The sequence below is a fragment of the Anolis sagrei genome, chromosome 3, assembly GCF_037176765.1.
Source record: "Anolis sagrei isolate rAnoSag1 chromosome 3, rAnoSag1.mat, whole genome shotgun sequence".
NCBI lineage: Eukaryota > Metazoa > Chordata > Lepidosauria > Squamata > Dactyloidae > Anolis > Anolis sagrei.
In genome coordinates, this window is record NC_090023.1 from 136717675 (window position 1) to 136731254 (window position 13580).

The 13580-nt window shown below is 40.1% G+C and overlaps 1 protein-coding gene across 1 annotated transcript in view; it reads left to right on the forward strand.

Annotated features, from left to right (window-relative positions):
- The first annotated feature begins 3519 nt into the window (after positions 1–3519).
- Positions 3520–13580, forward strand: part of DIAPH3 (diaphanous related formin 3) — a 145603-nt gene continuing 135542 nt past the window's right edge. Inside the window, exons 1-4 of the mRNA XM_067466911.1 lie at positions 3520–3892; positions 8809–8841; positions 12096–12272; positions 13253–13357. Of these exons, the coding sequence (XP_067323012.1) occupies positions 3743–3892; positions 8809–8841; positions 12096–12272; positions 13253–13357 (465 nt within the window). The 5' untranslated portion in view covers positions 3520–3742. The remainder of the gene's footprint in view (positions 3893–8808; positions 8842–12095; positions 12273–13252; positions 13358–13580) is intronic.

A 13580-nucleotide genomic window follows, 5' to 3' on the forward strand; every position in this document is an offset into this window, starting at 1 on the left:
CGTGACAGACTTTGTATTTCTAGGCACGGAGATTACTGCAGACACAGACTGCAGCCAGGACGACAGAAGACGTTTACTCTTTGGCAGGAGAGCAATGACCAATCTCAACAAAATAGTGAAAAGTACAGACATCACACTGGCAATGAAGATCTGCATAGTTAAAGCAATGGTATTCTCCATAGTAAGTTATGGATGTGAGAGCTGGACCATAAGGAAGGCTGAATGAAGGAAGGTAGACATTTTTGAACTACAGTGCTGGAAGAAGATTCTGAGAGTGCCTTGGACTGGAAGAAGGTCAAACCAATTCATACTTCAGGAAATAATACCTGGATGCTCACTGGAGGGAAGGATATTAGAGGCAAAGATGAAGTACTTTGGCCACATAATAAGAAGATAGGAAAGCTTAGAGAAGACAATGATGCTGGGGGAAATGGAAGAAAAAAGGAAGAGGGGCCAACCAAGGCAAGATGGGTGGATGGCATCCTTGAAGTGACTGGCTTGACTCTGAAGGAGCTGGGGGTGGCAATGGCCAACAGGGAGCTCTGGCGTGAGCTGGTCTATGAAATCACAAAGAGTTGGAGGCAACGGAACAAAAAAACAACATGATTGGAAAACTTTATGATACAAATAAAATGAAAGCCAAATGACAAACAAGCGTTCATTGCATTGATCAGACAATTTTGCAGCCAGATGCAAACAGTGATCCAGCGGCATACTTCCCGACTGCTAAATAGCTGCTTCCACCCCCTCCAATATTGTATCTTGTATATATTTTAAGAGTGTTTTATCTCTTTGTCTTAATGATGTACCCTGCCTTGAGCTGCAAGAAGAGGCAGGCAATAAAATTATTATTATTATTATTATTATTATTATTATTATTATTACTATTATTATTATTATTATTTGGTAATAAACAAGCACACACCCCTATGTAGTAGAACTGTAGGACAGGGGAAGCAGTGTGAAAGGCTCTACTGAATAGCTCTTCATAGAATTGATATTTATTTATTGTATCAGAAGCGAACCGAGGGTACAGTTGTAATGTATTTTAAAAAGCACATAAAGTTTAAAACTTGTCACTATACTAAATGTCCTTTGATCAGTAGCTGGTCACTTGGAGTGCCTCTGGTGTTGCTATAAGAAGTTCCTCCATTGTGCATGTGGCAGGGCTCAGACTGCATTGTAATAGGTGGTCCGTTGTTTACTCTCCTCCACATTCACATGTCGTGGATTCCACTTTGTAGCCCTATTTCTTAAGGTTGGCTCTGCATCTTGTGGTGCCGAAATGCAGTCTGTTCAATGCCTTCCAGCTTTGGTATCAGCCATGGGTTGAGGTGCTGGGTTTTAGCCTGCCACTTTTCGGACTTTCACTTGCTGAGGTGCTCCTGCGACTATCTCTGTCGATCTTAGAAAACTATTTCTTGACTTAAGGCAGGGGTCCTCAAACTTTTTAAACAGCACAGTCCCTCAAATTGTTGAAGGGCCGGATTATAGTTTGAAAAAAACGTGAATTCCTATGTATACTGCACATATCTTATTTGTAGTGCAAAAAACATTTTAAAACAATACAATTATTAAAATGAAGAACAATTTTAACAAATATAAACTTATCAGTGGGAAGTGTGGGTCTGCTTTTGGCTGATGAGATAGGATTGATGTTGTTGTTGTTGTGTGCTTTTGTTATGAATGTTTGAGTGCATGCAGAAGAACAGAAGAAACAGGCCAAGAAGAATCAACATGGAGTTCGTGCAAAGCATGATATGGGTCGGACTTGGCAGTCGAAGCGAGGAGGCTCACAATCACAATCACAGGCATAGCTGAACAACAATGAACAATAAGGTGTGCGTCTGAGTGTGTAAGGAGCATGCAGGAGGTACCTTATAAGTCATATGGAATGTGGATGTCTTGAACCCACAAGAACAGGACAGAATGTTCATTAAAGAAGAAAGACTGATTTTGGCCTATAAATGCAGAGGACCCCAAGACTATGCACGCTTCCTGATCTGCGGCAATGGGAACGTCCGCACCTTCTCGGAAGAAAGCTGATAATCTTCAAGTGTGTGAATATGCGTCAATGTTTGGAATATGTGCATGAGAGCTCTCTCTTGATGTCATTCTATGGTGATTGTATTTCAATAAATGTTACATGAATAGTGTTCAAACCAAATTTGGTCTCTAAAGTGTCTCATTGGTTTAAACTACTTTACTATCCCTTGAACACTCTGCACAAAAGAACAGGAACCTCTTGGGGTTCATAACACTTTCAAGTCATTTCAGACTTAAGTTGACCCTCAGTGAAGGCCGGGTAAATGACTTTGGAGGGCTGTATCCGGCCCTCAGGCCTTAGTTTGGCGACCCTGATTTAAGGCATTGGCGTGCTGGCTGATATCCAAACAGGTGATGGGTCAGAGAAGAAGAGATGCATAACTTAATAACACATGGATAAGGTGGTCAGTTGAAACATTCACACCTAGCTCCAGCAGACAAAAGTCCTTTGTCCCACCCTGGTCATTCCACAGATATATAAACCCATTTTCCTACTTCCAATAGACCTCACTACCTCTGAGGATGCTTGCAGGCGAAACATTAGGAGAAAATGCCTCTAGAACATGGCCATATAGCCTGAAAAAACCTACAACAACCCACATGGATAATGTATTGTCGAAGGGTTTCATGGCCGGAATCACTGGGTTGTTATTCTGGGCTATATGGCCAGGTTTTTTCGGGCTATATGGCCATATTCAAGAAGCATTCTCTCCTGATGTTTCGCCTGCATCTATGGCAAGCATCCTCAGAGATAGTGAGGTCACTACAACAACCCAACACATGGATACTTGTCACCAACAGGATTCCAACCATGACTGAAGTCTGTTGTTTCATTGTGGCAAAGCATAACACTTCGGAAATGAAATTCTTCTGTTCTGACTTCAGATGAACAGTGCAGTGCCTGTATTATTAATATCTGTCCCAAGAGATATATTCAGCAGGTCACCATGGGACCCCCCGGTGGCGCAGTGGGTAAAACCCCTGTGCCGGCAGGACTGAAGACAGACAGGTCGCAGGTTCGAATCCGGGAAGAGGCGGATGAGCTCCCTCTATCAGCTCCAGCTCCTCATGCAGGGACATGAGAGAAGCCTCCCACAAGGATGATAAAACATCAAAATCATCTGGGCGTCCTCTGGGCAACATCCTTGCAGACGGCCAATTCTCTCACAACAGGAGCAACTTGCAGTTTCTCAGGTCGCTCCTGACATGACCATGCAGGTCACAAAGAGTCAGAAGCTGAAGGAATAAACAACAAAAAATAGGGCTCTCTACTCACATGATTTATCAGTTAATGAGGAATGTGAATCCTATGAGTGCAGCACAAGAAAGAGCCAGGGCCCATTGGGCTCCTGTGGTGACATTCCTGGTAAGACTCTCACCTGTATGTAGGGTCTTCCAGGAGGGCTTCACTACCCCCAAGTGCGCATGCGCAGGGAGTAGAGCAAGAGGACATTCCAGGCTCAGGCGGCTGCCAGGAGTCGGAACGGTTGAGAATTGCCGAGGCGTGAGTCACCCTCCGCAGTAGGCCTCCACCTATCACAAACGAGAGGGCGTGGACTGGCGGGCCGCGCGCCCAATAGAAGGGCCGTTCCTAACCGGAAGGGGAGGTCGGAGAGCGGTGGCGGGAGGATTTGGATGCCCGTTTGAGAAGCGGAGTTTATTTGAAGGTGGGACGCGGAGGAGAAGCTTGGTTGCCATGGAGCGGGGCCCGCGGCCTCTTGCCCGAGGGAAGGCGCGGGAGAAGCCGCCCCTTCGCGGGGATCCCGCGGCCAGGGACGGGCTTGGCTGGGAGGCCGGAGGAGGAGGAGGAGGAGGAGGCAGCGGCAGCAGCAAAAAGACCAAGTTCGTGAGTATCCGAGGCCTCCGCTGGCGGGCTTCCGTCCCACTCTAGCAAAAAGCTCTCTCTCCACGAAATACAACTGAAAGTGCAGCCTTTCCTCAGTCTTCTCAGACTTTGCACAGGCGATGCCCAGGTTTGGGGATTTTGTAACGCTCAACTATGGATTTTATGAATTATTTTAGAAAATGCATGAAGCTGTGGAGGAACTACAACTCCCATAACTCCCCCCAAACACCACTAACATTGGTCATATTGGGTCTGTGTGCCAAGTGTGGCCCAGATCTATTGTCTGGGCCACACAGTTTGATTGTGAGTGAATTACAACTCCTATAATCTCAGGCCAATTCTCCTCTCCAACACCAGTATTTAAAGTTAGTCGTGACAGGTTTTTATGCCTAGGAAAAAAATGCAATTTGTTTCATAAAGATCAAGTAACATATTGTAAAGAACAACAATGACTTTCTGGCCCTGCATCACACATTTAGGGCAAATATTAAGACACAAACTGTGTTAAGTTCCGCAAGGGTTGCAGAATGTCATGCGACAATCCACTTCAAAAAGGGTAATCAATAATACTTCATTGGGTTGTTGTAGGTTTTTTGGGTTGTATGGCCATGTTCTTGAAACATTCTCTCCTAATAAATACAAATAAATACTTTATTTGTATTCCATCCTATCTCCCCAAGGGGACTCAGGGCGGATTCCAACGACAAAAAGCTAAACATTCACTGCCTGAAACAACAGTCAATACAAATACAATACTAAACCACCCCAAACCCAAGATAAACCAACATATACCACAATAAACTGACATATACCAAATTAAACCCATCTGTAAAACCAAGTTATAATATATAATCTAAAACTAAATTTAAATTACGTTTAGCTTAAAAACATGAACCTTAATTTATATATTTGAAAAACCCCAAGGTTCAATTGCAATGACATTTACATTAATTATGATGCAGTGCTGTAACAGAGTCAACAAGCCAAAGTGCAAATTGCATGACATGCAGCTGTTAATAAAGTGCTGTAGTATATAAAATGCCACACATTAAACGCATAACATGTTTAGTGGTTTATTTGTATGATTTTAAAGTTTGGAATGTGGAATTTAGCTCAACTAGGAAACACATCTGGATCTAAAGTGGGTTGGGTTCAGTGTGTTCTTTGCATATGGGTGAACTACAACCATCCCCATGCCCCACCAATGCTTAAAGTTGGTCATGTTGTATATATCTGCCAAGTTTTGTTGAGATGCATCTTTGGTGGGATTCACAGTATTATGTACGTATGTATTTATTTACTATATTTATAGCCTGCCTTTTCAACATGGACACGCTCCCCCTGTCTAGCTCTCCTCTACAACTCCCATCATCCATTGTCATTGCCCCCTCCCCAATGCCCACTTAAAGTTGGTAATGGTGCATATGCGATGGCCCCAGTTTGATCCAGATACATCGTCAATGGAATTCCCAGTGCTCTCTTGAGTGGGTGAACTACAACTCCCATCATCCTAGATCAATTTTTCCCAAACATCACCAATATTTTAGGTTGGTCGTGTTGCTATGTTTGCCAGGTTTGACCAAATTGCTCTTTGTGAGGGTTTACAGGGCTCTCTGGATGTGGGTGAACTACAACTCCCATGATCCTAGGTCAGTCCTGCTAGTATTTTCAGAGAATAGATGCAGCTGTATGTGCAATCATCTGGAGTACAGTTAAAGTCTCTGGAGAGGACAAGTAAGTGATGCTTTACCTGTGCTGTTCTTCTATTGTACATTTTCTTGCCTGTTTCTGGAAGAATGACACACAGAGAATAGCATATCTGAGAGTCTTCAGTCAGAAGATGGTGTCTCTGTTGTTTGCAGGAGCAGCTACTTCTGCAAAACTGCTCAGCTATTCTTTCTCTTGGAATGAAAGGCTCAGCAAGTCATGGGTATCTGTTCCCTCTGGAATTCTACTTATGTTTCTTGTTTAGGGGAGTGAGTTTCTTAGCCTGTCTTACTGAGAAAGAACAAGTGGAGGAGCAAGGAGACCACAGGAGTACTGTGTCATATATAGAGCTGGTCTCTGGACCAGTTTGATGTTTTAGCTGTGTTAAAAAGAGTAAGACAACATGTATCTCTAGACGAGTGAGGGAAGTTGGTGCTCCAAGGAATGGAAAAGGAGAACTCTTGATCCTAGTTGTGTGGACTAGAAAGCAAAACGCAGAAATAGGCAAAGATAGCAAGAAACAGGTTTTAAAACCAAATTAATTCCTATATGAACTACAAAATGTTCAAGTTAATTTACATTAGGTCCCATGTAAAAGTAAGAATGGAGCTCCATGCAATCATGCCAGGCACATGACCTTGGAGGTGTCTACGGACAACGCCGGCTCTTCGGCTTAGAAATGGAGATGAGCACCACACCCCAGAGTCAGACATGACTGGACTTAATGTTAGGGGACAACCTTTACCCTAAAAGTAAGAAGGATTGGGCAGTGTGTGCTTCGACTCAAAGGCTGTTAGAAGTCTCAACAAAATATAAAAGATCCCAGAGGTTTTGTGGTTTAGGATATATTTACAACTGTATGACTCAACCATCTTAACTGCCATGTTCCATTGATATGGAATCATTAGAGATGTAATTTCACAAGGTCTTTAGCCTTCTCTGCCAGAGTTCTGGTGCCTAGTTCCCAGGATACCATGCCATAGAGCCATGGCAGTGAATCTGGTGCCAAACTTCATTAATAGATCATAGAATTATAGAGTTGGAAGGGACCATGTGGGCCATGTAGTCCAACCCCACGCCATGCAGGGAAAGCACAATTACAGTACCTCTGACAGCTGGCCATTCAGTTTCTGTTTAAAACCTTCAAGGAAGGAGCCTCTACCACTTCTGAACAGCTGTTACAGTCAGGAAGTTCTTTCTAATGTTCTCCTTTCCTAGTTTTCCTAGGAATTACATGCAGGTACCAGTGGTTCTTACTTCTCATGGAGGTAGAAGAGCTTCAGGATTTGGCCATTGTTTGCTTTGAAACATTATTACCGTGTTTTTGATACTGAGATGGTAAATTTCCAGTCAAGTAGAAGTTGGAATTATCTAAAATTCTACAAGCTTCAGCTTAATCAGTAGAGAGAAGACATAGGCAATTGGATGCACATTCCTTTGCAGTCATTCAGTGCAGTCTTCTAATTTCCGACAAGTCTTTGTTGTCTTTTCTGACATGTCAGAATCATGCCAATACTCATGCAAACTGTATACCCACAGAAAAGATTGAAGGTTGAATTGCTCTGTAATATATTAGTGAGAGAATTTGATATGATCAATTTGTAGCAATACATAAAAATGAAACAAATAGTACAGAATTGTTCAGGTCAAGAAAGTAATGAATATAATTAAAATAAACTTGGAAAGGAAAGCTCCCATTTCAGGCAGCCAAACATGTTTTTTTCGTCCATGCAGCTGGAGGAAGATGGATGCAAATCATATAACTGTAGTTTGCTTAAAATTGAAAAACACAAGTACGATTTCCTGTACCTGTGATGGTTTCTTACAAGAATATGCAGAAGTGCTAATGATGTTGTTATATAGCAGTTACCATACATTATCTTGCTACCAGTAGCAGAAAAATCATTTCAACAGAAGCTGAATTTGTTTCACTGATTGCTGAGATGGCTTTGGATATTCCTTATCTAACAGTCTGCTGCATGAATAAAATGGATTAAGAGAAACTTGAATAAAGTTGTGTTGTCAAAGCCTTAGTGGCTGGGTTGCTGTGAGTTTTCCAGGCTGTATGGTCATGTTCTAGATGCATTCTGGAACATTGCAAAATGTCAGGAGAGAATGCTTCTGGAACATGGACATACAGCCCGAAAAACTCAGAGCAACCCATTGAATAAAGTTTATTTCAAAAGTATTCCATGTGTTCAGTGGCATAGCCATTCTAGTCTATGAATTCTACACTGTAGAATTAATGTAGTTTGATGCCACTTTGCCTGCCATGGCTCAGTGCTGTAGAATCTGGGACTTGTGGTTTAGTGAAGCATCAAAAGTCTTTGGTAGACAATGCTAAAGGCCTTGTAAAATAACAGCTTCCATAATTTCACAGCCGTGAGCCATGGGAGTTAAAGTGATATCAAACTACATTAATGCTACAGTATGAATGCAACCTATATGTGTGCAGGTATAACTATCACAGTAGTTGATAAAGATAATATTGTATGTGAGTACTAGGCTGGTACCCTTAAGTTAAAAAGAATTCCATAAAGACCATGTATCCCTTCTCTGTCACACATAAAGCTCCAAAGGACTCCATCAGGAGGGGGGAGGAGCTGGTATAGGTTTTTCTAGGTTATTAACATCTGGATATAGTTTCAGTGTTTAAGATTAGAGATTAAGATTAATCTGGAGCCAAAAAGTGATATCCTGTGTGTAGAAATTGTAATGGGATGTGGGAAGGCGTGTTGTATAGGATGTCCTGTAAGCAACACTGGGGCAAGTGTGAGCCTGTCCATAAATGTACTTGCATGTAGTATACTGTATATCTTTGAAGGCAATGCAGTCTGTGATAATGAGAGTGTAGGTGGGGAAGGGGTTAATTTCGGATCTTAATGGTTTTCTCAGATTGTGTACCACCATGAAATCTGTCCAGTAGTCGGTGGAAATATTGTAGACCATTGGACTACTTGTTATAAAGCCATTGGGAGGAAGGTGAGATATAAATGAATGACATGAAATAAATAATATTTTCCCCAGACAAGTCATTTTACCCAGCTATCATTTTATCCTCTAGCCCTACTAAACTTTGCTTAATAGCAATCCTCAGCTTGCCTATACTTGGTGGACAGAACTGAAAGATTAATCACTAGCATATTGGAAGTGGAATATGTTTGCTTTGCTTCAAGTTACATTTTAACAGATTGTGTCTTTATTTACAGCACTTGCACATCAAGACGCTGACAGATGATGTGGTAAGATAATTTTGCTTCTGTTTTGTTCTGTAGCAAACCCTGTGTCTTAACAGCTAGCACTGTTACACTTTTTGTCCTAGAAATTTGGCTGTGTACTGAAACACAGTCGCTCACTTCAGATGTAATGCCAAATAACGCTTTGGTGTTGGATGAATTTGCCTCAGGCTTGTACGCTCTGTCCTTCCGTTATGCCATCTCACACTTCTGTAGTAAGCTGTTTTTTGCTGTCGCTTCCTAGCCAAGCAAGATTGACTGCAAAGTTTAATTGAAAACTATGTTCTAACTGATAGCTAGCTCTGGTTTGTGAGTAAAATATTGCTTGCCAAGTTTTGATGCAAGAGTTAGCTATTGTTTTCCCCATAACAGGAGGTGTGGGGAGGAAGAATAGAAAGACAAGGACTGAGTGAACAGCCAGGATATTTTTCATCTTGAGCTTCATTCAACACTTTCTAAATACTATAACATGCAAAATCAATCAAATCAAATAAGGTAAAATAAATAAAACCACCACCCACAATAAAACAAAATAAAAATGTTTCAAATAGTAAAGTGTTCGTCCAGGAGTGGCAGCCTACCTTTTACAATACCCCAAATAACCAACTACACTGTCCCAAAAAGAAAAGTGAAAACCTTGGAAATAAATCCATATATACATTTCCGGTTACCATCGACTGGCATTTTGGATGATTTTTTGGCACCTTGCTTGGGGTGAAAATTGACCCTTTCCACAGATTGCCTCATTGTTTCACTCCAGGCCTGGAAACACCTGTGATCACTGCACCACACAAAAGTCCAGAAATATAAGCAAACAGTTTGTTAAGCACATAAAAAGCATTTAAAAAGCAGGAATAAGAAAGGAAGATATATAATCCAAGAAGGTTCAGCAACGGGTAGTAACCAAACAATAATCCAAATGTCTCATAAAGTTCCAGAGGTCACAAAGTCCTAGGAACAGCCAGAAATCACAGGTACAGCATAAATCCTCAAGCAAAAAGGTATAACTAGTAAAAAATTGAACAGGAGAACAGGAACATAGAAAACTTCCAGGATATTAAAATCCAAAATCAATGCTTGACTTGAACTACGAACAAGAGAACTCAGGCTTAGCTTCTCACTCTAATGCAGTGTTGCCTGAACTGTCCTTAAAATAAACAACTTGTTGTTTAATAGACACCCATGAAAGCATTATGTTTCCCGTGAATTTTCTCCACAACTTTCCCACGTAATCTTTCAGACCAGTGTACTCTATTTTTGGCTCTGATTTGTAGATAAAGACTTTTGTTCATCTCCGTAGCTACAGGTGTTTTCTCCTGGTAATCCCCCTTATTACTCAACTCTTCACTTGATTCCTTGGCTGCTGTTGACTTCTGACTCCTCGGACTGGCCTTGAGGCTCTGCAGTTTCCGAGCCAGTTTTCTCACCAATGAAAACATAATTTCCCAGACCTGAATTTCACAAACTTGAGAACCCATCATTTTGTATTACAGCAGTGGTTCTCAACCTGGGGTCCCCAGATGTTTTTGGCCTACAACTCCCAGAAATCCTAACAGCTGATAAACTGGCTGAGATTTCTGGGAGTTGTAGGCCAAAAACATCTGGGGACCCCAGGTTGAGAACCACTGTGTTACAGGAAAGCCCACAATCCTCTCTAAATTATTAGTTAAAACATCAGCCTCTGGCCGGTTTCACAACACCCATCTGAAGTCAAACTAAAGATGATTGAATGTATAACACCAAGCTGAATTGCAAGTTTTTTCTTTACTACTTTATCAGTATTCCCACAGCTATTATATCAGTCTTTCAAATAATGTAATTTTGATGTGATCTAGAAACGGTTTTAAGGTTTTTTTTTTTGTCTTATGTCAGGTCATGCTAACAAACTGACCTTATTTGGACATAGGATTAAATTATGGCTTACCATTATTATAATTTATTTATTAGGCTCCATCCTCATTGACCATTTAATCACCTTGAACTGCAGCAGCCAGACAACAAATTCCCAGAAAAGTGCACCAAAAAAAAAAAAAAACCCTATTGATGCTCTGCGGTTTGTGTAATAACCATGTGGATCTCAAACTGATTCCAGGATTTTCCATGTAATCATCTGCACAACCAAACTACTATCTTCAATACTGATTTGAAACATTAAATGATCGGTGTAAATGGAGCCTAAGAGTACTTGTATCCTGTCATATATTATATGATCTCAGGGTGACATATTAGATATAACATCAATTTGGCCTGACGGTAATCTTATACAATGTTTTAAAATAATGATGGTCATGAAACAACCTTTCTGTGCATTGAACCATCAGAAAGCACAGGTATCACTATCTTAGCCCCCATGTGACAATTTTGGATTTCAGAATTCCAGATAAGGGATGTAAACCTGTGCAATACTTTGAATGATTTGGAAAAAAAATCTGAACCAACTCAGGTTGATTTGTGGCAAAAGTGCTGTTCTTCTCCTCTTTTCATGTGGCTGTGAGGATGTTTTCATTTGAATGTTTAATTGCTTACTTTTTGTTTGGAATTATAGATATATTATCCATTTTAAATATCTCTTATAGCAAAGATTGCCAACTGAACTGGATTTTTTTTCCTCCTGCAGTGCACTGTGGGTTGTATTTGTACATCATAACTGCATAGGAAAAAAACAATATTACTTTGTCATTTTCAACCATTTTATGGTCAAAATGACCTTGGAGGTTAGAGCTTTGTTCTAGATTGTAAAATATTTTGGAATGAAAAAAGGCACCCCAAAATTCTTTCCCTGCCCCTTGATGAACAGGACCTTGTGGTAGAAAAAGTATTCGCCACATCTTTCTTTAACATTAGACTCATAGTCTGAAGTAATCAAATATGTGTTAGCTCCCCCTCCCTCCAATACATACACACAAAGAGAAAAGTAAAACTAAAGCAGCATAACCTCAGAAGATTAAAAGTTGTGTGCAAGTCAACTCTAAATCAGCTCTTTAATGTTCTGCTTTTTCAGAATGAATAGCAGTTGCTCCATGAGAGGACTGAAATGCCAAATTGTGCAGGACTAAGTTCAAACACTTTTATTAGTGGTTGCTCCTTGAGATACTAAAGGGCACTATGTTCTTTGAGATTGATAAGAAATGATAACAGTTGCTGTATCATTAAAAAAAGGCTTTCTAAATATGTGATCTTAACATTTGGGGGTATCATACTCATATTTGGAACAGAATAACAATTTTAGATACTCTTATTCTTTTTTTATTGTTGTTCAGTTTGATAAATTTTCTAGCATACGGATTCCAGGCAGCAAGAAAGAGAGACCAATTCTGCCAAATCTGAAACAATCAGATTCTTCAATTGGTGACTGGCCCCTGTCTGCAGATGTGGATAGCTTCATTCCCACACCTTTATCTGATGCAGAGATTCTTGCGCTTTTTGAAAAAATGATGGTAAGAATTGTTCAATGGGTTATGGTGGTGTAAGATTTTTTCTTTAATAGAATATGAAATGTTCTAAATGCAGGTGAGGGACCTAATACTGAAATTACAGGATGAAACATGAGCTGCCTGTGGTTCTGACTGTGTTTCAACATTTATTTTCCTTGGGTGATGGGGTAGAAGAGCACAGCTAAAATTACTTGTGAGCACCACCAAAACAATGAATGGTATTCATAACCTTTTTGAAAAGGAAAAACAATGTCATATCATTTTGGTAAATGTGAATCTCCATGAACATCTGGATACCACCTTTTGAAACCACTAGTCAAGGAAAGGCCTGACCTTGTTAGAAGTCAACCCTTTGGTGATGCTCATAAGCATTCATGTAATGGCACATGGTTAATTTGATCAAATAAAAAAGCTTTTATCATGTAAATTTTAAAATTGAAATTGCTTAAGAGAATAGTATTTTGTGTTTCAGTGCTGACAGTGGAAGAACAGCCCTTCTTCATGGGTTTAGGATAAAAGTGCTTCTGCTCAATTGCCTAAGAGAAAATGGACAGAAGTAAGCTATCAGCCCCTTCTTTGCAAGCCCATTTATAAGCTTGCAAGGATTTCTGTTTGTCTCCATTGATCCAATTAACTACAAAGGGTAGCTTGAACTAATATGGCATAGGTGTTACTATGGTCTAAACATGTAATTTTTCTCTTGAAACAATCAGTTCTTCTGCACACCTTTCATTACCTTCTACTTTACTATCTCTATGTTTTGTCATCCTTTTTGGCTGTAATTTAAGCTATAAAATCCTTGGGGAATAAAAGCAATCACCTTCTTGTTTGTTATACTCTGTCTAAATAGCTAGGTATATTTCTTGTGCTTTTTATTAAGGAAAAGATCCCATCCTGTTTTTTGCATATTATGAAATGATTTTGTTTACACGACATGGAAGGCATAGGGTTTCTGTAATACCATTGCTGTTTTTTGTCCTTAGGAAGATATGAATTTAAATGAAGATCGAAAGACTCCACTGAGAGAAAAAGACTTCAATACCAAAAAAGAGATGGTTATGCGGTATATGGGTACTGCTTCTAAAGTGGTAAATATCCATAATATGGGAAAGAGAGAGAACTTTATTCAGAAGCATTAATACCGATCAGCAAGGAAAATGTATAGAAAACAAATTCTGCTCAAAGTTTTCATAGAGTTTTTGTTCCAATTACATCTGAGCAAGCATAGCCAACTTCATGTTGGCATGCCTTTGTTTGTATGCCTTGAATATGGTAACTCTAAAATGTTGTGAAAATACCATACTGTATATA